At 49.8% G+C, this 27,349-nt stretch overlaps 1 protein-coding gene across 1 annotated transcript; it reads left to right on the plus strand.

The window, feature by feature from the left end:
* Positions 1-20,136: 20,136 nt before the first annotated feature.
* Positions 20,137-27,035, plus strand: DISP2 (dispatched RND transporter family member 2; the record flags this gene model as incomplete). Its single annotated transcript, XM_080931002.1, has 7 exons — positions 20,137-20,453; positions 20,816-20,845; positions 20,987-21,110; positions 21,377-21,492; positions 21,663-21,790; positions 22,290-22,387; positions 23,808-27,035. Exons 1-7 carry the CDS (start codon positions 20,140-20,142, stop codon positions 27,033-27,035), a joined length of 4,038 nt encoding a protein of 1,345 aa, XP_080787128.1. The 5' UTR covers positions 20,137-20,139.
* Between the last annotated feature and the right edge of the window lie 314 nt (positions 27,036-27,349).

A 27,349-nucleotide genomic window follows, 5' to 3' on the forward strand; every position in this document is an offset into this window, starting at 1 on the left:
TGTCTGCTTTCCCAGCAAGTGACGCACCAAGCTCCTAGATCTCTCTGTCTCCCTCCCTGTCTATCTACACACACACACACACACACACACACACACACACACACACACATACACACACATGTATACACACACATACACACACATGCCCACACAGTACACACATGCACATATACAAGTACATACATGCACACACACAAGTACACAAATGCACACAGACACATGCACACACAGTACACACATATGCACACACAAGTACACACATGCACACACAGCACACACATGCACACACAGTACACACATATGCACACACACAACTACACACATGCACACATAAATACACACATGCACACAGATGCACACACAGTACACACACATGCACACACAAGTACACACTTATGCACACACAAGTACACACATGCACACACAGCACACACACATGCACACACAAATACACACATGCACACATGCCCACACAGTATACACATATGCACACACAAGTACATACATGCACAGACAAGTACACACATGCACACACACATGCCCACACAATACACACATATGCACACACACAAGTACACACATGCACACACAGTACACACACATGCACACACTTTCCCTACCTTCTCTGTACCCTGCCTCACAAATACTGCTGAGGTCAGCCCTATCCCACAAACCTCCAGAAGTTCCAAGCGCCCCTACCCAGCCCGACCGGAAGAGCTGCAGGAAGATATCCTGAATGGAGAAGCACCTTGTTTCCAGCCATCAAGCTGAAGGACCATATACCCTGAACGACTGCACAGTCGAGACTGAACCCCAAGTATCATTCACACAACTTCTCACACCCTTGAGCAGCCCCCGCGTCTGTTTACCACTCTCTCCACAAAACACCGTTTATCTGTCTGCTTTCCCACTGGACTGAGGCTGTCAGTCTGAGAGCAGAGGTCTCAGACTGACTATGTGCCCTGAGCTTTCCCCAGGGCCCAGCCCAGCGCCCCCATGCCCTAGAGCCTCATTGCGTGGTGCGTGAGTATGAAGTTAGCCAGCACTACAGTGTCGCTGTGGGTACCTGTGACAGGCTGTGACTACCTTTCTGACCACTCAGACGCACACAAGCTGAAGAGGGCAGGTGAGCAGCGAAGGAGAGGGAGGGGGCGGGGCACGAGAATTTCCAAACCAGAGGTCTTTTACTCAGTCACCACTAGGGGGCAGAAGCGTTCCAAAAGCTTGGCTATCGATTGGAGTGGGGTGGGGTTTTCTTCACCCCTCTTTCTTGCTATCATCTCCCAAGTCTAGCTCAATCCCACCTTACAACTCCATTAGAACAGTCAGACTACACAGAGGTAAAAGCTTTGTTTTATTGATGAGCCCAGACAGGTGTTGCCTCTTCCCAGGGCTGTGTCACTTGTTTGTGCAGCAGACAATACAAAAGCCTGGGTGGTGGCCTTGCTGTCCCAAGGACTCTTATTACAGCTACTCCAGCAAAACAAGGTTGATTGAGACTTCTCTCTGCTCTTTCCCCTCCTAGGGTTGGGCTGAACGACCTAGCCTGGACTTGGGTCACTGCTCTTCCCAGGTCACCTGCCAACTCAGGTGGCCACCACACCTTTAGGGTCTCACATCAGATGTACTTTATTGGTGTCATCTGGGGGAAAAATACAGTTGGAGCCAACTTCAAGAACAGAATAGCTGTAAGTCTGAGTTTCTCTCTGGGGAGAAACAGGGAGGTCTGCCCAGGAGGAAAGACTTAAGAGGCCCCTAGAGGTAACACTGCTCAGAACCCTCCCTCCCCCCATTTCTGTAACTGTGATTGAGTACAGTGGTTTGGCCCTTGTCCTACTCCTTAGGCTCAGTCTAGGCAGACGTCGACGGGATGGTGGATTCCAGTCTTCTTCTTCTTACAGGCCATATTCCTTATCTCTGTGTCTATCCCCCAGTGAGTCACATGATGATAACACTCAGATACCTAACAATATTCATATTTGGAATAGTGTGTAGCCAGAGTAAGGCTCAAGCATTTTTCTTCCTGCCCCGGGTAACTTCTTGGTAGTCATCTCCTCAGTTAAGGAGTGCCTAAGGCTGCCTGCCTCCCTGGGTTCTGGGGATCTGAGAAGGTCGTAATCATGTAGTGTACAGGGGTAATTTGTACTAGGGGCCATTGTACTAGGGATGTCCTGAGGTGCCTCTTTAGCATCTTTTCTGAACCTCTTTTTCTGTCTTCCACCCAACGTAGCAAAGCCAGTTTCCTGTACCACTCACTCTAGGCAATCCTGTGTCTGCTCCCTTTCTGGGCCCCAGACCAGAGCCTTCTCTCCACCGCAACACTGGGTGCCTCTGGAAACAGATCCCAGCAGACTGCTCTCAGTTCCCACCCCAGTGCTCAGGAATGGCTCTTGGTTGAGGCTGAGTCCTTAGAGGCCACTGATGGAGAAATGTTGAAGAAGATTAGGTTGAAGAAGGCCCAGCTACTAGGTAGGATATCCTCCAGATGGAAGAAGGCAGCTCAAAGCACATTCTTTTCTGCTTGGCCCCAACACCACCCAACATTCCTGTCTCATGACATGTCCTGATTCCTAGGCCTGGATTGGAGACCTCAAAGTACATGAAGTAGAGCTGAGGGACCAGTCCTTAGCAGGCTCCAAAGTCTAGGCCCCACCTTACCAAAAGCAAGCATGCCACAGCAGGGTGGTTTCTGGAGGGAGCTGACCTGCCTGTCCTCAGACTGGGTGTTGCAGCCTGGGACCTCACTCCACCCCAACCTCCCAGTCTGCAAGGCCTATTCTGAAGACATACCCAATCTGTATGTTCTACAGCCCCAGGCCTAGAGGTGGGAGGTGAGCCCTGGTGTGGGACTGCACTCCTGTCCCCAAGGCTCCTTGGGTTGGGTGGGCTACTGTTCTTCATGGTGGAGACAGAAATTCACAGAGTTCCCCCTAGAACCCTGCATTTTATCCCCTACCAACTGCCACCCTTGGTAGAGGCTCAATGTTACCACCATCAGGGCCTGCCCATCACATAAGCAAGTCCCATAAGAGGCAGAGGAACAGTGGTGACACACCCCCTCTCTGTGTCTCTCTGTCTGTCTGTCTGTCTGTCTGTCTCTCTCTCTCTCTCTCTCTGTGTGTGTGTGTGTGTGTGTGTGTGTGTGTGTAGCCCTGACTTTCCTGGAACTCACTCTGTGGGCCAGGCTGCTCTGGAACTCAGATAGCCACCCGCTTCTGCCTCCCTCCGTCTGCTGGGATTAAGTGTGGATGGTGGCCTTTTACTAGCAAGAGGATGTCAGGTTAGGGAAGTAGCAGCCAGACTGGGGAGGTCACTAGGTCACTAGAGGGCAGCCTCAGCAGTGCCCAAGTCAAGGAGCTTCATTGAAGATTCCAAGGCAGGGCTGATGAGTCCCTATGACAGGCAAGAAAGTAGAAGTCAGAAAGTCTCAGATGGGTCAGTTGAGGGAACTGGGACAGACATTCCAAGGCAGTGTCCAGACACCAGAGAGTGGTGCGTAGACCCGAAAGGGCCCTGGGGGAATCTGGGGAGAGAGCAGGGGAAATCTTCAGGGAAAACAAGAACCACCATGGACACAGAGCCAGGACAGTCTCCCAGTCTCAAGCCAGGAGTCCTCATGGAAGCAGAAAGAGCTAGCCTGTGTCTCCCTATACATTCCTCACAGGGCTGGAGAAAAGGGCAGAGGCCCAGGGGCAGAAGCTACACAGGCTCTAAGTACCATGAAGTTTACTACCTCAGGCTAAGGTGTGGGTGAGGCCACACCCCGTCAAAATAGAGGGGCCTGGCACAGTTTTGAAGAGTGACAAGGACAGACGTCATGGGCAGGCTGAAGTGTGGGTGGGAGGTAGCCAAGTGGTCCAGCAGCCTGATGCCCACTGTGAAGCAAGGCGCGATGGATCAGAGTCAAACAGGCCAGCGATGCTCACGCTTTCTACAGTAACACGACACACTCAGCTTATGGTTGCTGAGCCTCATACCTGTGACATCATTTGATCTCCTCAAGTTCTGAAACCTGTGGATAAGCCTGTGCTGGTGCTATTGACATCTCTGGGGAGATCGAGGTCAGTGACCTGCTTAAATGTCTCTATGGGTGAGGCCTTCTCCCTCCTTCCTGGCACGAATAGCCCTGTAGCACTTTCCATGCCCAGGGTGGGCTACCTTTGTCAGCACGGCCACACAGCCCAGGAAGAAGGGTGGACTGACTAACTCTACAGACAAGTATTGGAAGGTTCCAAAGAGAGTTAGTATCCTATGTTGGGAGACTGTTTCGTGTCCTACTCAACCCAAAAAACTCATGTGCTGTCCCTCATTGCCTGAGGAGACCCACTTACAGCTCTTCCTTCTCCTGATGATACTGGTTCTAAACCCTGCTTCTCACCACACACACACACACACACACACACACACACACACACACACACACACACAAACAAAACAAAAAACAACAAAAAACAACAACAACAACAACAACAAAAAAGCTTCCCTCACATCCCAGAGATTACTGGTAGGAAGGTCCCCTCTGTCATTAAATCAGGCATTTGGGGACCATGTATTCTCTGTGAGGCACAGAACTGAAGGTGAAGGGGATGTACATTTGGCTGAAGGACTGTGGCCACAGTCAGAAACTCTGCTGTGGATTGGCCCCAGTGTGCCCATCACTGCTCTGGCAGCCTCCATGTCCCCTCCATGTCCCCTGATCAGACTACCCACAATGTCTTGTTCTCAGAAAATAATTCTCTGCCTATCCCACCAGACAAAGATAGAGCCTTCTTTGAAAGCGCTCGGGACCTCTACTTTGGCCTTCCCTGCCCTAGGCCAGGGGCACAGAGCTTGACTCAGAGAAAGAAGGAACGGAGGCCTCCAATCTAGAGCCCAGAGCTCTGCTTCCACCTCCCTCTATGAGGACACAGAGCTCTTTTCTGAGCTTCCTGCCCAAGGCTAGCAGTGAAGTAGGTGTAGTGTCAGTGTCCCTTAAAGGTACAGGAAGGTCTCTGAGGAGAGCTGGTAACACAGGTGATAGTAGGCATGGGAGGTGCCATCTGCCCGGACTGCAACGTGGGAGCTCTGAAGGCACCGCACTTTTCAGACCTCCTCTGGGGCTCTGCCTGCCTGCGACCTCTGTCCTAGCTCACTCTCCTAAGTAAATAGAGCAGTCCTTAGCTCCCCGCCTACTTATAAACCAAAGTCCTCTGTGCAGACTTCCCAGGGAGTTTCCAAAGCAGGGTGGAGGGTTTTTGTTTGCTTGTTTGTTTGTTTTTTAAGATTTACTTATTTTATGTATGTGTTTGCACTGTTGCTGTCTTCAGACACACCAGAAAAGGGTTTTGGATCCTCGTTATAGATGGTTGTGAGCCACCATGTGGTTGCTGGCAATTAAACTCAGAACCTCTGAAAGAACAGTCTGTGCTCTTAACCACACTTAACCACTGAACTGAGCCATCTCTCCAGCCCCATTTTAAAATTTTTTAAAGATTTATTTATGTTGTGTATGTGAGTGCTCTATCTGCAGGTACACCTGCATGCCAGAAGAGGGCATCAGATCTCATTATAAATGGTTGTAAGCTACTATGTTGTTCCTTGCTGGGAATTGAACTCAGGACCTCTGAAAGAGCAGCCAGTGCTCTTAACTTCGGAGCCATCTCCCTGGTACCCCACACCTTTTTTAAAGAAGTGCTTTCCTGAAAGGAAGATGGTTCATCCTAAGAAACACCCAAGCTCCACATTCAGGCAGTCCCTGAATTCAGGCGTACTGGCAATCTCTTAACATCTCTGAGCCATGTTCCTTTCTAAATCTGTCAAGGAAGGGAAGATGAAACTGCGTGTGGGGGTGCATGCCTAGAATTCTAACACTCCAGAGAGGGAGACAGAGGATCAGAAACCAATGTCAGTCTCAGCTATGAGAGACTAATTCTCAAAACAATACGCATGTACACTCGTATGCACTCATGCACACTCATGCACACTCGTGCACAAAACAAACTCGAAACTGGTTGAGTGTGCTGCTGTCCACCTGCAGTCCCAGGGCTTTGGAGGTGGAGACAGAAGGATCAAGAGTTCATCTGCTGCTCTACTTTGAGGCCAGCCAGGTAGAGTTGAGACCCTGTCTCAAACACTGAAGCCCCACCTCTAAAAGATGTGAGGATGGGTCTGGAGAGATGACTTAGTGACTAGGAGCATGTATTCTTGCAGAGAACTCAGGTTCCATTCTCAGCAACCACCTTGTGACTCACAACCATGAGTAACCCCAGTTCCAGAGGGTTCGAAAGGCATGTGTGTGAGATACCCACATGCATGCAGGCAAAACGTTTGTAAACATAAAGCAAGATAAATACATCTACACAAAAATTTAAAATATAAAGCAAAGAGGTGAGGGTAATACCTCCTAAATTGTAGGCCTGGAGAGATGGCTTAGCAGTTAAGGACACTAGTTGTTCTTCCAAATGACCAGGGTTCAATTCCCAGCACCCACACAGCAGCTGATAACCAGCTGTAACTTCAGTTCAAGGGAATCTGATGCCTTCTTCTGGCCTCCAATAGTACCAGACGTTCACATGGTGCACAGACACAGTGCAGGCAAGTTACCCATAATGATGTATGTATGTATGTATGCATCTGTGCATGTGTGCACAACACCATCTGGAGCTGGTCTGAGCTCACTGATACTATAGAAGACCCTGGTTGGCAAGTGCCTTCCTCCCCAGCACCGAGATAAGGAGGAGATGACAGTCCTGTTTAGTTTGTGGAAATCAATGTGCTAGCCCTGCGTGACTCACCTGTGACCTCGTACTTGGCTCTGAGAAAGTTCCCTACTCTCTTCATCCACCCCACCCACCTCTACTTTCTAGTGCTCTTTGCCCAGGTAGAAATCAGACCATCCCCACTTCATTACCTGAACCCTCAGCCCCGGACTCTCCCAAGAGCATATGACCTGACCCAGCCCCACCCTGTTCTGTACAAATACTCCCTGGAGCGGAGACAGTCTCAGCCTTTCTGTCCCTACTCTACACTCTCAGGTAAGGACCTGGCCCTACTTGCTGAGGGAGTTGAAGGGAGAGGGCTCTGTGTGATCGGAGAGGTGCCGGTGTGGTCCTAGTCTCTCTGGGTATACGTCTGTTCACTGAACTGGTCCCTGTGCCTCTGGGTCTTTATGAGGATAACATATGTCTGCCTATGATCAGTTTCTAAAGGATTGCCAGTGTCTGTGCCAAGTAGTTGTGCCTTTGTATGCATGCCTGCCTACCTGCCCTCCCCAGCTTCCAGAATAGCCCCTGTACCTCTGCTCCTCAAGAGTTAGCACCGATTCATCAGGGAGAGAGGTCACTTGGGAGTTATAGGCTTGCAAAGTTCCTTGTAGAACTGACAATTCCTGTGTCCCAGATAGCTAGGCCTGAATGGGAAAGACATTCCAAGGACTGTCTTTTCTGTTGCTTTTTAACACAGGCCTTGATTGGCCCGAAGGTTTCCATTAATGTCTCTTCACACACCTAAGACCAGCCTCATGAGACTTTTCTAAGCTCATCCTTAGTCAAGAGTAAAGAGTAAGGAACAGTTGAGGTCAGAGAGCTGGCTCCACAATTAGGAGCACTAGCTGTTCTTCTAGAGAACCTGGGTCCAAGCCTTAGCACCCACAAGGTGTCTCACAGCCATGTGTAACTGCAGTTCTTTGGTATCTGGTTTCTACTTTGGCCTCTGTGTGCACTGCATGAACATGGTGCCCAGACATAAGTTGAGGCCAAACACCCATACATGTAAATTTTTTTAAAAAATGTTTAAAAGTAAGTAGAGATCCAGAAAGACTATGGGCAGAATTTGGGACTGATTTCAGTTGAACATGCAGACGCCAATAAAAATAAATGGTTTTCAAGGGCTGGGGAAAGGCTCAGTGGTAGAAAGCCTGCTTTCCAAGTACAAGGCTTAATATTTGATCTGTGACACTGTGCCTTTGTATTAAAGGTGTGTGTGTGTGTGTGTGTGTGTGTGTGTGTGTGTATGCTCATTTGCTCTGTGACTATATGAGTTCAGAGGGTCTTGATACCTTTAGTTTTTAAGTGAACTGTGTTATAGGATGGTCAGTTGCGCCTTGCATGCCAGGCCCCAAAAGATGTGGCTCTAGCCTCAGCAGCCCCATGTGATGACAGCTTGGCAGTGGATGACAAATTGACTCAGACCTTAAACTCCTCGCCCTCTTCCAGTCTCTGTGAGAAGAGACAATAACAAGCAGAAAGAACCCTGGAAGGCTATGCATTTGTTTGTGCTGCAAGGACAAAGTCCTTAAGGTCCCCTCCTCCCCAGAAGCCCACACCCACCCCATCTGTTCTGCCCCTCCCTACTCTGCAGACAGGAAGGATAAAAGCCTCCCTATCCCACCTCTGTACCAGGTGTTCATACAGAAACCCACGAGGGTGGGGGTGTCATGACCAGGGCACTCGGCAGGCACCCCTTTCTTCTTCTGAAGGGACTATGTGTGAACAGCCCTAGAAAGGAACAAGATTAGATTGGGGATTCGATCACTGCAAATAAAAACGTCATCTGTTCACCACAGGTGTTCCGTAAGTCGATACCTGCTCTTGCTTCAGAAAGATGCATCCAGGTAAGCAACATGATTGGGAGCTAGGAGGTAGAAGAGGGAAGAAAAGAGAAAGGAGAGGAGGGGACCCAGAGGCCATCAGCCAGCCATATCTATTGAATGCCCGGCATGCTTGCATGTGTGTGTGTGTGTGTGGGGGGGGTGCACAGTCTCAAATGCAAACAAACCTTTGCATTCCAAAGAACACTTTATATTTAAGAAACAAGTCTATGCATCCTTCATCTCACTAGCTCTTCAACCTCAGGAGAAAAACAGGCAGGTCCCTCTCCCATGGTACCCACAAGGCCCCGGGGAAGCTTGAGTCGAGATCTGAGAGCACTTCCAGGCCTGGAGCTCTCAGCAGCTGTGCCGCTGCCTCCCCTCAAAAGACACAAAAGAACTAGAACTCCCACCAAAGCCCACCATTTAGGACACCCAGCACCACACAGACAGCTTCTGTAGAACCAACTGTTATGTCCACAGTGGGTATCTCAACATCCCAGTGATGTGGAATTTTTGCTGGACAGTAAGGCAGAGTGAAGTTAGATTTCCAAGCAGCAGACAGCATGAGCTGAGACCAGAAGGTCGTAGCCAGGATGTAAGGAGAAGCCAGTACAGGGCTCTGAAGGGCTCTAGGCAGATGTTCAGGGATGAATGGCGGAGGCTGGCTGGGGCCCAGACGGAGACAGAAGAGGAAGAATTGGGGTTTACCACAATAGCACGCCTCCCTAGTGCCCTGAAATTTGACCAAGGTTAGGAGGGCAAACCACTGGCAGTGTGGACAAAACCTTAACCTCCTGCCTGGCTCTGTGCCACCCAGGGGACTTGGCCAGCTCTTGAGCCCACAGGGACACACAAGTAAACTTTGTATTGACTTTCAATATAAACCTGCTGCTAGTGGAGGGATGAAGGAATGACTGTCAGGCAAGTGGCCAAGCCTGAGGAGCCTTGGCAGGGGCAGGGGTGAACACAGACTAGCGTCAGGGAGGAGACAGGAGGGAGTTGTCCCCATAAGAACCAAAGGACTGAAGCCTGTTTCTTTTCCCCCTTTCTCTCTAACAGGTGGCAAGGTAGGAACACTATCTTCCCTCCCTGTCCCTGCCCCTCCCCCTCCCCCTTTGGCGGCTTCTTTCAGGCCTCTCACCTCATTCTTGGACCAGGACTTTGCCAAATGAAGTCAGGAAGATTCAGGCAGCAGCCTGGGAAGGGCGGAGTTCTGCCGCATCCGCCCACCCCCTGCCAACTGCAACCTTCTTCTTGGCAAGCTCTCCTCTGTTTTCCCATCTGTCTCTCTCCTTTCCTTACTTCCCTCCCCTGACCCAGCAGCCCATCTTTCCTCCTGCTGGTTCCCAGCCTGTTCTGTGCTTCCCTGGCTGTCTGGCTCAATTGCTCTCAAGGCCCAGACACACTGCAGGGCTCCTAGGTCGGGCTTCTGCTAGGGAAGGAAGGAAAGGCTGCCTGCTCACCACCTCTCCCTCCCAACCAACAGCAGACAGACTTCCTGGCCTGGATCTGTGACCCTGCCATAGAAGAGTGGGAAGTAGCTGTTTCCTAGAATGGCTGAGCTTAGGTGAGGCAGGGACAGTTGTAAGAGAATAGTCCCCAGTTATGGATACTGTCTTCCCTGTAGGTATTCTGCACTAACAACCCCTTAGATGGCCAAAGCAGAGTAAGGAACCATCCTACCCTGGGACAGAGGAACATAACTCCATTTCTACACCACTGGGCTCCAGACCCCAGTGCCCTATGATTTCCTTATGCCTATAGTAAGAGACAAACACTGCTGGTCTCCAGCCAAGAAAGGTGAGGTAATGCTTTCCCAGGCCTCTTAGATGTGAGAAGCAGAAGTTTAACTTTACTTTTTCTTTTTCCGGATTGGGTCTGTCGGCTGCTCAGGGGCAGTATAGGCTCATGCCTGCACACCCTGTGCACACATCTGTGTACATCTGTGTCCATGCTTATGTACCCACCTACAGACATATATCCAGGCATAGCTATTTCGTTGTTTTGTTTTTACAGTACTGGGTTTATGGTTTCTGGACAAATTCTCTACCAAGACACATTTTCAAATTTTTATTTATTTGTTTTTTTATTTTTGAAACAAGATCACATCACAATGTAGCTCTGGTCTGGCCTGAAGCTCACTATGTAGATCAGACTAACCTTGAACTCACAGAGATCTGCCTGTCTCTGCCTCTTATGTTGCTAGAATCAGAAGCAGCTACTACTATACCTGGCCAAAAAAATTAAAGACAGGGTTTCATTCTATAGCCCTGGCTGACCTGAAATTCACTATTTAGATAAAGTTAGTCTCAAATCCACAGCGATCCACCTGTCTCTGCCCCTTAAAGGGTTAAGAGCATGCACCACCCACTCTACAATCACAGCTATTGTATATACACGTTTAACATACTTCTATCAATACACAACACATCCTTGCTATCCACCCTCCACCTTTGATCTGCTCTTCTCCTGGAGCTTGGCTTTCTCCCCACCTGGCTTTCAGGGAATTCTTCTCCAGCCTCCCCAGCTTCACCTTTGTTCCCAAATATAGTGAGCTGTTGTATCTTCTTACAAATACATTAACTTAAGATCCAGAAGAGGTCACAGCTCTGCAAAGGGAATGAACCTAAAACATCTTAACTCTTCCCCCTTCCTTGCCCAGTACCTAAATGACTTTGCTGCAAAAGAGGCAGGACTAGGAGCAGTTTCTTGTCACCTCTATTACCCAACTTCCCACTACACCCCCTCGCAGATGCCCAGGAATCCTGAGTCCCTTGGGGAGGGGAGGTAAAGAGGAATTGACTGCAATCATTGGCATTGGCTTTGCACTGTGGCATTTCTCTTTTGGTTTTCTACAGGGGCATTGCCATGGTCATCCACCCTGTGGGTCACCTCCTGGCCATGGTCCAGGACACTGTCCTGGGGGACCTCACCCTCCAGGACCTGGTGGCCCAGCCCCTGGCCATGGTCCAGGACACTGTCCTGGGGGACCTCACCCTCCAGGACATGGTGGCCCAGCCCCTGGCCATGGTCCAGGACACTGTCCTGGGGGACATCACCCTCCAGGACCTGGTGGCCCAGCCCCTGGCCATGGTCCAGGACACTGTCCTGGGGGACCTTACCCTCCAGGACATGGTGGCCCAGCCCCTGGCCATGGTCCAGGACACTGTCCTGGGGGACATCACCCTCCAGGACCTGGTGGCCCACCCCATGGCCATGGCCGAGGGCACTGTGGGCCTCACCATGGGCCACATCACTGAGAAATCAGAAGAAACGAAGACCCAAATTGAAGAGTCTACTTGGAATCCCCAGCTAACCTGGCACTGGTTCTAAACTAGACTTCTTTCTTGCAAATAAATAGCCTCCTGGAGGCCATATTTGTTCTTGTTAGAGTCCGTCTTTCTTCATATCCAGCTGGTGCCCAGGGTCCAGTTCTAGCTATATTTCCTTTTGTGAAAACCAGATATACTCAAAATGCTTAGCTAAGCAGTACCCACAGCATAGAGCTGCTTAAGATTACTGATGTGATGAGGCTTTGATAGCTTCTCCTTGTCCAAATACATTCTTACCATTTCCTGAAAACACACTGAACTCCTTCTTTTGTTACAGTCTTCCAAATCCTACTCCAGGTGGGGCATGTTCTATCTGTTTTTTGATTTTTTTTTTTTTTTTTTTTTTTTTTTTTTTTTTTTTGTTTTAAGATTTATTTATATGAGTACACTGTTGCTGTCTTCAGACACACCAGAAGAGGGCATCAGATCCCATTACAGATGGTTGTGAGCCACCATGTGGTTGCTGGGAATTGAACTCAGGACCTCTGGAAGAGCAGTCAGTGCTCTTAACCGCTGAGCCATCTTTCTAGCCCTGGCTGTCTTTCATCCCTTCACATTTTCAGACCTTTCCTAGGTAGTTTCTCTGCCACAAACTGTAGATCAACCATCTCATAGGCCTAGCCACACCCTGGCCACCTGGCACCGATTTAAAGCTACCTTTATCTCTCCAGACAACTGTAAGTCATTAGTCACTTCTAAACCTCTAGATCCACTCAGCCAATGCCCTGGCACCTGTGTCTTGCCTAGATCATCACTTGGATGCAATTAAGGGATATCTTCAAACCAAACCCTCTATACTCTGACTCTTTTCAACCCCTTGTTTACAGTCTGTCACCCCCATGCACAACACAGCCAGGCCCAGAACAGCCTGTTGGCTGTGAAATTCTTTTTATTGTCTATCCAAATCTATCAAGAACTCTTCCACTCCTCTGCAATGAGGCTTCTTCTACCTCTCATGTTCACTATAATTCAGCTACAGTCTCTAGCCAGGCCTGCCCTTCGACCAACACTTCAATTCCTTCACAGCTAGTCCCTGGTCGGGGTTGGCAAGTGCTCCTATCAGGTCTCTAGGTAAGGCTGAGGTGGGGAGTGCTGGTAACTTCAGGAAAGGGGATCGGTCCCCTTGTTGCGCACTTAAAAAATTCTAAGAGAGGTTTTAATATAGGAAGAGGTCAGGTCCAAAATGGGAAGAATGACCCAACTCGAGCAGATGTCCAGCTCCACCTCGGGAGGACAGAACACTGAGAGAAGCCTCGAGAAATAGGGGTATTCATGAGACCCCCCCCAACCTCTCTGCTTCCCTGTGTTATGAAGTGTGGAAGCCTGCGGTTAAAGTTGTGAGGATTTTACCCGGGTCGTTCTTTCTGGTTTCTTGTAAAAAGAACAAGGCGTCCAGGAGAGGCGGTTTGGCACATTACTAAGGACAACGATGAGTCGGGCCAGGGTAGAGAGGCCTGTACTGCAGCCTACAACCTTAGTGACAAGAACCCCCACCCCCCTATGCTGCGGTGCTGCTGCAGCCTGTGTCCCTGTCCCCCCTCCCTCCTTCCTGCCCTGCGGCCATTGGCGGATTTCTCTTCGGCCCCGCCCAGCGACTGGCCGCTGGAGCTGACGCATGCGCAGGAGCCCACCGCTGCCGCTGCTTCAGCACCAGAGCCCGGACAGCGGCGCCACCCACGGGCATGGACGGTGGTAGCAGCCCCAGCTGCTGCAGCGATCTTCTCTTTGCCAGTTTCTGAACCGCAAGCAGCGGCCTGAGGGGAATACACTAGCCCCAGAAGGCAGCTGTCGGAACAAGTAGGAAGGACCTCTCCGTAGATCCTGCTGGAAGATCTTCTCAGTAAGCCTGCATCAGGTATCCTAAATATCGCCGCCACATATCACCTCATCCATTCTTCAGCTCTTCTGAAAACCTTTTCCCGAGGCGAGTACGTTTGTACACCTTCATCTTGCCTGGTCAGTTTATTCTCTCTCATCGATACTCGATAATGCCAGCTCTCATTGCTTTTACCTCCTGGGGAGCCTGCCCCACCCACTGTTCTCTCCTTCCCCCTAAGGTCGCAGATGTCCATTTCCTTAGCCTCTAGAGCTCCCCTCAACTCCCTGAGGCCTTGCCTCTGCATCTTTGCAAAAGGCCTCAGGACCGCAGCTACGTCAGTCTGCATGTCAGTGAGCACAGGGGTGTGCATGTACAACGGAAAAAAAAAAAAAAAAAAAAAAAGCTGACCGAAGCAGGTGCCCTAGGGAGGGAAGGCGACATTTGAGATCTACACCAGGGCGTCTGACTGTCTTTGTCCAACACCATCAGTTGCTCGGCTGCCCAGCATATCATTTGTTTCCCTTGCATGGCCTCCTCCTTGTGTACATTCTGTTTTAGTCCCTGTGTATGGTAAAAACTAGACTGAAGCATGACTCCTGAAGGAGCCTGGGGGGGGGGGGAGAGAAAATAAACACCTTCCTGCTGAGCGCCCATTTCCAGATCTGGGTGCCCTTCATTTTTCTGACTTCATCAGACGTGTGGTGGAACCGTCTGTCCAGGTAGCAATATGGCGCCATTTCTATGTCCTGCCTGACTCTGCCGCCCCCAGAATCTCTCTTCAGACATGACACTACATATCTCTCTCTCTCTCTCTCTCTCTCTCTCTCGCCTGGACTGAAATAAAAGGCATTTTTAAGAGGCAAAAGGCAGATGCAGACACATTATCTCCATATTATCTGATTTTAAAATGTACATTCTGTTTCTCAGGAGCAGGAGAAAGCCCCACAGGTGGAAGCAAATGTTTTCTCCCCTCTTATTAAGATATTATCTGGAAGATATAAAACCTTATTCAAGAGGGAAAAATCACAGCACAGCATATTCTCCAGAACAGAGCACAGACCAGAGACTCTGTTTAGAGTCACAACCTATACAAAAGAAGATGGGGCTGGGGCTTGGTGGGGGGGTTGTAGCTCAGTGATAAAGCATTTTTCCTAGCATTGGCAAAGCCTTAGGCTCCATCCCCAAACACTGCAGAAAAAGGGGGGGAGAGGGGGGAGGGAACAGTGACAAATCAGGGCAGGGCCCAGGACCAGGAGCTTCTGTACAAGGGGCTACAGCATCATTGGCTGTCTGGCACATCTTGCCAAGGACCAGCCCTGTCTGGCCTCCTCATTTCTCCCAAGCATGAGAACTACTTGTTCTCTTCCAGCACCTCCTCTGGAACCTCTGGTAATCTCTGAAGCTCCCCAGAGACCATGGATGCTACACGGACATACAATTTTGTTCAACTCGAGAGAAGAAACTGTTGAATTAAGTACCACCCTGGGGATAGCTATACTATATTTAAGAGTATACACACTACACACACACACACACACACACACACACATCAGTCCAGCCCTTTCCTCCCAGTTCTGGAGATTAAACCTGAGCAAAGAACACTTTCCATTGCATCCTCATTCCTGCTCTCAAAGTGACATAAAACCGTGATGCCAGCCCTCGGGTGGCTGGAACAGGAAGGTTACAAGTTCAAGGGTACTCTGAACTACACAGACCTTGCTTTCTCCCTCTTCTTGGTCTCCCAAGACCCTTCCTCTAGGCCCTGCTTCTTCATTTTCATGTAGCCTACACAAAGAGAGTATCTATCGTTTTTGTTTTGTTTTTTTTTTTAAGCCAAGCATGGTAGCAAATTAACCCCAGCACTCACTTGGCATAGAGTTCAATGCCATTCTCAGTTACATATTTAGCTCAAAGCCTACATGGGCTATATGTAATCTCAGTTTGGGAGGCTGAGAAGAGGATTTCCATGACTTTGAGGCCAGCCTGGGCTGTGTGTCAAAAGCAGAGAGGACACACACACACACACACACACACACACACACACACACAGATCTTGTTTGCCTAGGCTGGCCTCCAAGTATCTGAACTACGGACACAACTTTCAGTCCTAAAGTATTTTATAATTCATTGACTGCAGAGATGTTTGAATAGTTAATTACTTGTATTTTTTCCTTAATGGTGTGAACGGCTCCCCTCATCTGGTCACTCCATAGGATTACAGTGACAGACAGTGGGTTCAGGGAAAGATTAATTCATACAGATTCGCCCCTTCTGGAGCTCCCATGTTGGGGCTCTGTGCCTTGGGCCAGATTCAGTACCTTCCACCCCTGATTTGGTGGGTGCAGGCAGGCAGCCCAGGAAGTTACTCATCCTAATTAGAGACCTGGCTCATTTCCTTGGGAAGATTGAGACAAAGGCTCAACCTTGCCATAGTCAGGCTAGACAATTTCAGATTCTTTACACTGGCATAACACCCTGCATAGTGAAGAAGTGTAAGATTAGGTTCAGTCGATCCTTGATCCCTGTAGAGGGACTGAAATGGTTGGAGGGAAGGAGCTGAAGCCATAGAGACCCAAGTGGAAGCAGACCAATGATGGAGACTGGATCCCCTTTAACAGAAGGAGTCTGGGAAAGAGACTACTCCATTTGTCACCAGTATTCCCTGTGGCTAACTTCTGTTCCAAATGAGACTGACACAAGCTGGGGCCTGGTTCCTAGGATAAGTCCTGTGCTCATTGCTCTAAGGCTACTGGAACAGGACCCTCACCTCTACCCAACTGTCTTAGGCTCTAGGAGGCAGGCCCTCCTCTAAGAGGGAAGGCAGAGCTGATGCTGGTCACATTGGGACCCAACCGAGGTCAGGTACAGTGAAATTAAACAAACAAACAAACGGAGGAGAATGAAATAAAGGCCAAGCTCTAAGCAGCCAGACTAGAGGCTTCCAGGCTCTCCACAGTGAAACAATGGCTGGCATAGTGCAGAGGGGCGTGGTTACGAACAGCGGCATAATCTAAATCAATATGTACACAAGCAGGCAGCTGGGGGAGGGGAGATCACATGACAGGCAATGTGACGTTAAAGACCTTCAGAGGAAAAAAGCAGAGACTGACACACTGTCTCTAGATTAACTGATTGAAATGTGTGTTGGGTTCCTCAAAGGAAAGCAAATTTCTTCCACTCTTTCAGTAATTTGTCAGTCTGTAGGTAGAAAGCCTTCTTCAAGAGGATAAGACACAGAAAGCCAGCTTTGTTCTCAAGAAACACTTGCTGACACTGGCCATATTCAATCAAGTCTCGGGACGCAACGTAGACTTAGTACTGTATTGAGCCCGTAGAATATACAAATAAGTAAACGAACAAGTAAAATAGGAAGAACTATAGGTTTAAAAAACTAGTGAGTGTCAGCGCCAGGCGTGGTGGTATGCACCTGTACACCAAGCACTTAGGAGGCTAAGGCAGGAGAGCTATGAACTCAAGGCCAGTGTTGGCTACACAGTGGGCCCCGTCTCAATAAGTAAATACATGAACTAATGATCTCATGTACACACACAACCCAGGTTATTAGGTTATTGATCCAGTTTCTCTTTGCCCCAAAGAGATTGGCCTTCAAGGGCTAACAGCCTGGCTCCTTACGTTACCAGCTTTGTGGCATCATCTGAGGTCTTGCTTTAGAATGTCTTTGGTCAAATCAATGGATGTCTAAATGTTGAACTGGCATAAATAAATATCAGTGATCTCAATCATGACATCAGATTTCAAATGGAGACATTATGAAATGGGAGCATTATCTGAGCACCTAAACGAGTCACGTTATCCATGCAAAATATACTTCTTAAAAGAGCATGCTCTCTGTGGTCCTGAACTTGGGAAAGAGTAGGAAAGCAAATGTGTTCTCCATAAGCCAAGTTCTCAGGAATGTCATGTATGCCAAATCAAAACCAAAAGCTCAAAAAACAAAACAAAACACTCAAACCATTGTCTTTTCTGAGGGCCCAGAGCCCAAAGGTGATAGAGCCTGGAGCCTACCTCCATTGTTTTCCTTTACCTTCAGCTGAGGCTTGTTTTCTCTTAAACTGTTGATGCAGCCCTCCTCCTGACAGGGGAGGGAAATGGGCAGCGTCCACCCATTATTTCCACTTTCTTGTCACGGTTTCTGGGCAGAACCTAGCCATTCAGCCACCAAAGACAATGTCCACCTGCCACTGCGGCCAGGGCTCTGACTAATGACACCTCTGGCAGGGGACTATGTTGGCCTGAACGTCAGAGTCAGTGCAGCACAGAACTGGGCCTCCCCTGGGAGTCGGGAAAACTGCTGGGCTGGTAAGCCAAGCAAGATAAAGGAAAGAAGACGTTGCCAAATCCTTCAGCCCTGAACTTCTCTGAGAGCCCTGTGATCTCCGGGCAATCTGCTCGGTGGCCATTTCTTTTCAGTCTTCAGACTGGCAATCCTGCCACAGGAGTAAGGGTCTCCCTTCCCATGGAGCTAAGGAGTGGAACTAGATGTGCATACACTGTTGCTTTAGTGACTAATTTGGGAACCATCACTGACTCCTCACCCTAGTCCTTGGATATTCCAGCTCCCTCTGTGAACCGTGCGCACCCTGACAAAGCAAACCTGTGCTTTGTTCATGACTATACCAAGACTGTTGAAAAAGCAGCAGTCGTGTTTGCTGAGCTTCCCAACTTCACTCACCCCGACTACAACTGGGTCATCTGAATTTCTTTCTCATGGACACCAACATGTTGTCTGTCTACATCATCTAACTGGCATGAATCCCCAGGGCCTTACACTGGGTCTTATTTATCACAGTGCCACTCTTAACAGCCAGTATGACACTGTGCTCACTTCATGGACATCCCCTGGCCACCCTCTGTGTCAGTGAGCAGTCCAAGGCACTGCGAATACGGAGGTAAACCCTCCCAACCTCCACAGACACCCGAGAGGTGGGACACATCTCTAACCTGTTAGCTAGATACAATAAATACTTGAAGAAATATCCAGTAGGGCAATGGAACAGAGAGGGTGCAGGTGACTGGTTTAGAAAAAGTAATGACTCTTTGCAGGTCCTCAAAGGATGTCTGCTGAGAGTATAGACAAGCTGAGCATAGCGGTTCATGCCTCTAATCCCTGCACTGGGGAGAGAGATCTCTCTGAGTTCAAGGACAATATGGTCTACATAATGAGTTTCAGGAAAGCCAGAGTTGCATACATACATACATACACTCATACATACATACACCCATACATACATACATACACCCATACATACATACATACATACACCCATACATACATACATACATACATACATATACCCATTTATACATACATACATATACCCATACATACATACATACACCCATACATACATACATACATACACACATACATACATACATACACCCATACATACATACATACATACATATACCCATACATACATACATACACCCATACATACATACACACATACATACATACATACAACCATACATACATACATACACACATACATACATACACACATACATACATACACACATACATACATACACACATACATACATACATACACACCCATACATACATACATACATACATACATACACACATACATATACCCATACATACATACACCCATACATACATAAATACATACATACACCCATACATACATACATACATATACCCATACATACATACATACATACATATACCCATACATACATACACCCATACATACATACATACATACATACATACAACCATACACACATACACACATACATATACATACACACATACATACATACATACACACCCATACATACATACATACATACACACATACATATATACCCATACATACATACATACACCCATACATATATACATACATACATACATACATACATACATACATACATATACCCATACATACATACATACACCCATATGTGCATTCACATATACATACATACAGAGAGAAAATACATAAACAGAGAACTATACAGGAAGTACAGTCTATAAGTTCAGAAGAGCTTGAACTTTGTTCTAATCTTTACCTCTCATTGAATCTGTTTTCACACCTGTAAATCAAGAAAATTCTTCTTGGCTTTGTAGGCAGTAAATAAGATCATGTATGTAGAAGCATGTTTGATATGAAGCAGTGTCTGACATATGGCAGGTTTGTCAGGGATACTTTAAGAATGCATGATGTTTGGGTGAGAGTGTAGATCTTGGCATGCATGATTTGAGCTTTCACCCTCTTCATCTGTCTGCAGAAATGAAAAAGAAAAAAAATCACCAACCCTAGGCTCCTATCCCCTTGTCTTGCTTACTGAACAATTCTGGGACACAGATAACCCACTACCTCTATCTTTCCTGCCTACCTTCTTCCAGGTCCTAGGCCAAAGCCATGGCTCCCGAGGCAAGCCCAGAGAGAAGCTGTTCCCTCCACACCTGTCCCCTTGAAGACCCAACCGGTGCTCCGGTACCACCACCAACAGTTTCCACGCTCCAGGCTGTAGACCCTACCAGTCCGTTAACATCTGGCCATTTTGCCTTTCCTCGAGCGCCTCCAGACTATCAAGAAGGCAGTTCGTTACTAGGATTTGGAGACCAAGCATCTCTATGTGCCCATGTCTCCAACCTCAGCACTTCCATAGACCCCTCTCAGCATGATGGGGTCTGGAAGCAAGCTTCTGTGCAGCGCCATGTGGTCAGTGTCAGGTAAGGAGGGGGCTGAAAAAGCCATTAAAAGACACAAAACGGCACACACGGAAGCCTCCAATTCATTTCTTAGTAGGACTTAGACTTGGATATCTTCTGCCTCTGATGGAGGAGGCATCTTGGATGGAGCATAAAACAAGCAAACAACAAAAACAAAAACTGGAATTTGGGTGGAAACTAAAATTTAACACCAATTTCCTCTGTGCTTTGTCCTCTGTCTTGCACCCCCTCCCTTTCCAACCCAACATGTATTCAGTCCAACCCCCAACCAGCCACACACATACACACACACACACACACACACACACACACACACACCAGAACAGAAGACTATGCTAAATTTCTCTTCTTATCTTCCACAGGCAGGAACGCACTTTCCGGATGCCAAAGAGGTAGGGCCAGTCCTCCTCCGCGCTCCCAGAGTGGTTAAGATGGAACCTACTCTATAGATTCCCTTCTCTGCTACCCCAGCTCACCAGCCTTTACCACCATACCCAACATCAACTCATGTAGGCTTTCGCCCTCTTTTTCAGCTATTCTCATCTGATTGCTGAGTGGCCAATGGCTGTGCTCCTGGGGTGTCTGACCTTCATCTTCCTCTGTACCCTAGCTGGGCTGTTGGGAAGCCCACCGCTTGACTTTTCTGAGCCTTTACTGGTGAGAGGCCGTGGGAGGGAGAGAGAGACCCCTACCCTGAACATTACAGCTCAGTCTGGAGCAGACAGTTGACTATCTTAGGGGATAAGGTGGTGTTGGTGAGTTCTGGATCTGAACTATAGAGATGGCACAGAAATTATATGTCTACAATCCATGTAGGGGGAAACCAAAGAGGCACAGCTGGGTGGGAAGGGCCCAGAAGGGGGGTTCTTTACCTTTGTCCCCACCCTTCCTGCACTTGTTCCTCTCTGCTCTTCTTCTTGCAGGGTTTTGAGCCTCGAGACACAGAGATCAGCCGAAAGCTAGAAGTTTGGAAAGCCATGCAAGCCCTCACTGGCCCCAAGAATCTATTTTCTCTTTCTCCAGACCCTGAGATAAACAGGTAACATGTCCGCATTTTCCCACTGAGAGTAGCAAAGGGAGGAAAAACTCCAGGAAGGGACACCAGGTGACCTCACCAAAGACATGTGGGAGGCGGTTGGCGCTCCTTCCGTTACCTGTGAGTTCACCATCCTGAACAATGCCCTGGGAAAACTCTTCTCTCTACCTCAGCTCAAGCCTCCTCAGCACCCTGAGCCCTGTGGCCTGGGGCAGGGCCGAGGAAAGTGTGGTCAGGACCAAGAGGATGGTGGGACCTGTGGAAGTCAAAGAAGAGGAGAATTTCTTTTGTGGCCCTCCTGGTAAGCTGCATCATGGCCAGTCCTGACTTCAGTGTGGGATGAGCAGGGCCAGAGCAAATAATGGGCAGATAGAAAGGGAAGATGGCACCAGCCATGTCCAAGCCAAGGAAAATGGAGTAATGAAGTTGGTCTCAAGTGCTCCAGCTAGGTACAGTCAAGTCGAATGAATGTAATCAAGACTAAGCATTATGGGCTGAAGAAATGGTTCAGTGGTCAACAGCACTGAATGTTCTTCCAGAGGTCCTGAGTTCAATTCCCAGCAACCACATGGTAGCTCACAACCATCTGCAATGAGATCTGAGGCCCTCTTCTGGTGTGTCTGATGACTTATATATAATAAATAAATAAATCTTTAAAAAAAGAAAAAAGACTAATCATTAGCATAGGCTTCAGGCTGCTGGGAATCAAAGGCTTCAGGTAGCCCAGGATGAGAATCTTCTCTTTTAGAGGGTCTGGGTTCTGGGGTCAAAGGGCTGAGCTGTGTGGGGTTGTGTTACAGAGAAAAGCCATGCAAAGCTGGTGTTTGTGTCCACGTCTGGGGGAAGCCTGTGGAACCTGCAAGCCATCCATTCCATGTGTCGCATCGAACAGGAGCAGGTGAGCTGGCTGGGGACATGCCAGGGTGTGGGTAGGAACTGAGGACACTAAGGGCCTAATCCCCGTGAGATACGGCTTAGCCAGGACTGCCAAGGTGGACTGGGGTGAGCTCTTCCTACTAAAGAAAACTATCCCAATTCTCCCGGAGGCTCTGGGTTGGGCCAGCGCAAAGAAAAGTAGGATGATTATAGAAACTCTAACCTCCCATCACAAAGAGGACTCAAGCAGACCATAAGGAGTTTTAAAGGGTTTTGAAAAGAGATCTCAAACGTGTGTTGAAGAGACACTGGCCCTGGGAAGTTGAGACTCTGGGCTCCAAGGCTGCAGCCTTGTCAACCCAAGCAATGCCAGTCCAGTTACTCTAATAGAGAACCATATACGATGGCATCTGTGAACACGTTTGCTGTTAAAAACAGTATGCAACCCACTCTGTAGCGCTATACCCCAAGTTCCTTGTGTCACACCATGATGTCCAGAGCATCAGGGGACACTGGTTAAGAATATGTTCTGCCTTCCAATTCCTGAGTTCAAGGCCAGCCCTAGGGTTCCTTTGGTGTGTAACTTCTTAAAATTCTCACTGCCTCATGCGTTGGGTTTTGGTTGTTGGTTGGTTGGGTTTCTTTGGTTGGTTTTTGTAGTGTTGGGGATCAAACTCAGATTCTTATACGTGCTGAGTATGTATGTGCTCCATTACTGAGCTACACCCTCAGCCCGGTATATATGAAATGGGGACAATAATAGTACGTCCTTTATAGGGGTAGTGACAGTGGAATGAGATAGAATTTGGAAGAATCTGACATAATGCTGGCACTAGGGATGACTTGATAAAGGTACAGCCGCAGCATCCCCGTGGAGGAGGTCCCAAGGATGTGCCTGTGGTTAGGGGCAGAGTATGACATCTGACTCCCAGGTGGGAGCTTTGTGATGTGAACAGCAGGGTTGAAAAGGAAAGGAGGCCGAGGTGGGAAAAGGCAGTTCCGGCCTTAAGGGGCTTTAAGCAACCCAGGGTAAGAAAGGCTGGGGAGTTTTCAGTGACTCTGGGATCTCTTCTACTGCCTGCTTCCAGCTCCCTGGTCTCTTGGCCTTGTTCCATACATGGCTTGTCATATCCACTCCCATTCCTGACTTAGGAAGTTGTAAAGCTGGTGGGGAGGGGCTCTAGGAACCCTTCTAGAAGCCTCCGGGAAAGGTCTAGGGGAAAATTCCCCAGCCTCACCTTTGATAAAACCAAGACAGAGTTCCTAGAAGCTAAGCCAGGGGCAAAGACAGCTTTGAGACAAGGCATTTCCTTTGGGCTGTCAAGATACTTGCTCTCATCGTGACAAGAGGAGAGAGGGCCCAGGACAGGGTTAAGGTAATCTGGGCCTCTGGACTTCCCTCTGAGCTTCACCCCCCCCCCCCATTCCTGTGTGCCCTACAGATCCGCTCTCACATCAGCTTTGGAGCTCTGTGCCAGCGATCAGCAGCCAATGAGTGCTGCCCTAGCTGGTCCCTGGGCAACCATCTGGCTGTGCTCTCGAACCGCTCCTCCTGCCAAGACACCACCCAAGCTGATACAGACCGCACACTGGCCCTGCTACGGTTCTGTGCCACCTTCTACCATCGTGGTGTCCTGGTGCCTGCTTGCGTGGGATCTGGGCAGGACAAGCCCGCCTTTTGTGCCCAAGTTCCCACCAAGTGTACCGGAAGCAGCTCTGTCTATCAACTCCTGCACTTCCTGCTAGACAGAGACTTTCTGAGTCCCCAGACTGCGGATTACCAGGTACCCTCGCTCAAGTTCGCCCTGCTCTTCCTGCCTATTATAAAGACCTCCTCTCTTCTAGATATCTACCTGGACGGCCTGGGTGACCCAATTAAAGTCTCTGACAACTACACATCCATCAGTGGCATGGACCTGGGCCTCAAACCCAGACTGCTGAAGTACTACTTAGCCGAAGATACCATGTACCCCTTGCTAGCCCTGGTTGTCATCTTCTTTGGCATGTCTCTCTACCTGCGCTCACTCTTCATCACGTTCATGTCACTCCTAGGGGTGCTGGGCTCCCTAATGGTTGCCTTCTTTCTTTACCACGTAGCATTCCGCATGGCCTACTTCCCCTTTGTCAACCTAGCTGCTCTCCTTTTGCTTTGTGGCGTCTGTGTTAATTACACCCTCATCTTCTTCGATTTGTGGCGCCTCAGCAGGGGCCAGGTGCCCTCTGGGGGCCTAGCGCACCGTGTTGGCCGTACCATGCACCACTTTGGCTACCTACTCCTGGTCTCAGGCCTCACCACCAGCGCGGCCTTCTACGGCAGCTACCTGAGCCGCCTGCCCGCAGTGCGTTGCTTTGCTCTTTTCATGGGCACCGCTGTACTAGTGCACATGGGGCTCACACTGCTCTGGCTTCCCGCCACCGTGGTGCTCCACGAGCGCTACCTGGCCCACGGCTGTGTGGCCCAAGCGCAGGGCCAGAGGGGTGGCAGCGACCCCCTGCGGCTGTTGCTGGCGTTGCACAGACGGATCCGCATTCTTCGCAAGATTTTTTCCATCCTCTCGCGCCTGCTCTTCCAGCGCCTGCTGCCCTGTGGTGTCATTAAGTTCCGGTACATCTGGATCTGCTGGTTCGCTGCGTTGGCGGCAGGGGGCGCCTACATCGGCGGCGTCAGCCCTCGCCTTCGACTGCCCATTCTGCTGCCGCTCGGCGGCCAGTTCTTCCGGTCTAGCCATCCCTTTGAGCGCTTTGATGCAGAGTACCGCCAGCAGTTCCTGTACGAGGATCTGCCTCCAAACGAGGGCGGCAACTTGCCAGTGGTTCTGGTGTGGGGAGTCCTGCCAGTGGACACTAGTGACCCCCTGGACCCTCGCAGCAACAGCTCGGTGGTAAGCGATCCTGACTTCTCGCCCAGCAGCCCCGAGGCCCAGGAGTGGCTCCTGGCTCTCTGCCACGGAGCCCAGAATCAGAGCTTCTTTGGAGACCAGCCAGAGGGTTGGCCTACGCTGTGTTTAGTGGAAGCCTTGCAGCAATGGATGGAGAGCCCCAGCTGTGGCCGCCTGGGTCCCGATCTATGCTGTGGCCAGTCAGAATTCCCCTGGGCCCCCCAGCTTTACCTGCACTGTCTCAAGATGATGGCTCTGGAGCAAAGTCCTGATGGCACACGTGACCTAGGACTCCGCTTCGATACTCACGGCAACCTGGCAGCTCTAGTTCTGAAGTTCCAGACCAACTTACCATATAGTACAGAGTACGGACCGGTCCACCACTTTTACACCGAAATCAGCCGCTGGCTGTCAGCCGAGATGAGCAAGGCACCTCCCGGCCTCAACCAGGGTTGGTTCACCAGCACCTTGGAGCTGTACAGCTTGCAGCATAGTCTAAGCACAGAGCCTGCTGTGGTGCTTGGTCTGGCTCTGGCACTAGCCTTTGCCACACTGCTGCTGGGCACCTGGAATGTTCCCCTCAGTCTGTTCTCTGTGGCAGCTGTGGCTGGCACTGTGCTGCTCACTGTGGGCTTGCTGGTTCTTCTTGAGTGGCAACTCAACACTGCCGAGACGCTCTTTCTCTCCGCCTCTGTGGGCCTCTCTGTAGACTTAACTGTCAACTACTGTATCTCCTATCACTTGTGCCCACACCCGGACCGCCTGAGCCGTGTGGCCTTCTCCTTACGTCAGACCAGCCGGGCCACAGCCGTGGGGACTGGGGTGCTGTTTGCCTCTGGTGTGGTCATGCTTCCTTCCACCATACTGCTCTACCGAAAGCTGGGAATCATCGTCATGATGGTCAAGTTTCTTGGCTGCGGCTTTGCCAGCTTTTTCTTCCAGTCCCTGTGCTGTTTCTTCGGGCCAGAGAAGAACTGTGGGCAGATCCTGTGGCCCTGTGCCCATCTGCCGTGGGATGCCGGGACTGAGGATCCTGATGAGAAGGGGCGAACAGGGCCACCAGGATTCTCCGAACACTACGAGTTGCAGCCCCTGGCGCGGCGCCGGAGTCCCAGCTTCGACACCAGCACAGCCACCAGCAAGCTTTCCCATCGGCCTTCCATACTCTCTGAAGACCTGCAGATACATGATGGCAGCTGCTGCCACCACCACGCCCAAGTCCCTGTCTCCCCAAGGGATCTGCTCCTGGACCACCAGACAGTCTTCAGCCAGTGTCCAGCCCTGCAGACCTCCTCTCCGTATAAGCAGGCTGGTCCCAACCCCCAAACCTGGATCAGGCAAGATTGCCAGGGACAGAAAATGGAGCCCTTGCAGGCCCTGCCAGAAGGCCCTGTTCACTGCCCTAAGCCCAAAGTCCAAGAGCTCCCTGATGGCCTGTGTTCCTCAGCCAGCACCCTGGAGGGACTCAGCGTCTCAGATGACACCTGTGCCTCTGAGCCCAGTGTCCGTGTTCCAGATTCTGTGGGCACCTCCCCAGAAGTCATGAACGGCACTGGACACCCCATACTTGAGCGGGGCCAGCTGAATGGAAAGCGTGACACCCTCTGGCTGGCACTGAAGGAGACCATCTATGACCCAAACATGCCCAATTCTCACCACAGCAACTTATCGTGGAAGGGCCGTGGAGGGCCAGGTGATATCAGCCCCGTGGTGCTTCCCAACAGTCAGCCAGACCTTCCAGATGTTTGGCTCCGTAGGCCTAGCACTTACACCTCTGGCTACAGCAGCTGAGAGAGGCCAAAGAAGGCCAGACCAGGGTCCAAGACCCTGTTGGTGAAGATAAGGCAGGTGCCACACTAGCCTAGAGCCTGAAGGTATTTCTCCATATCGACATGATGTCTCACCCTCCAACTATGGATTCTAAACCCTGCCAGATGTTCCAGCCTTGATCTCTTTGCTATTCACCCCTACATCTGGAGGATTCAGTGGGAGGACCTTGCAAGGTAATACCAGGCTCTCCCTGTGACCAGCTGAGGACTCATCTGCCCCCACAGTGCCAACAAGGACCCCTCCTCTGGAAAGGAGGGAGGCCAGATGTGCAATTC

Source organism: Micromys minutus (genome assembly GCF_963924665.1).
Source record: "Micromys minutus genome assembly, chromosome: 17".
Classification (NCBI taxonomy): Eukaryota; Metazoa; Chordata; class Mammalia; order Rodentia; family Muridae; genus Micromys; species Micromys minutus.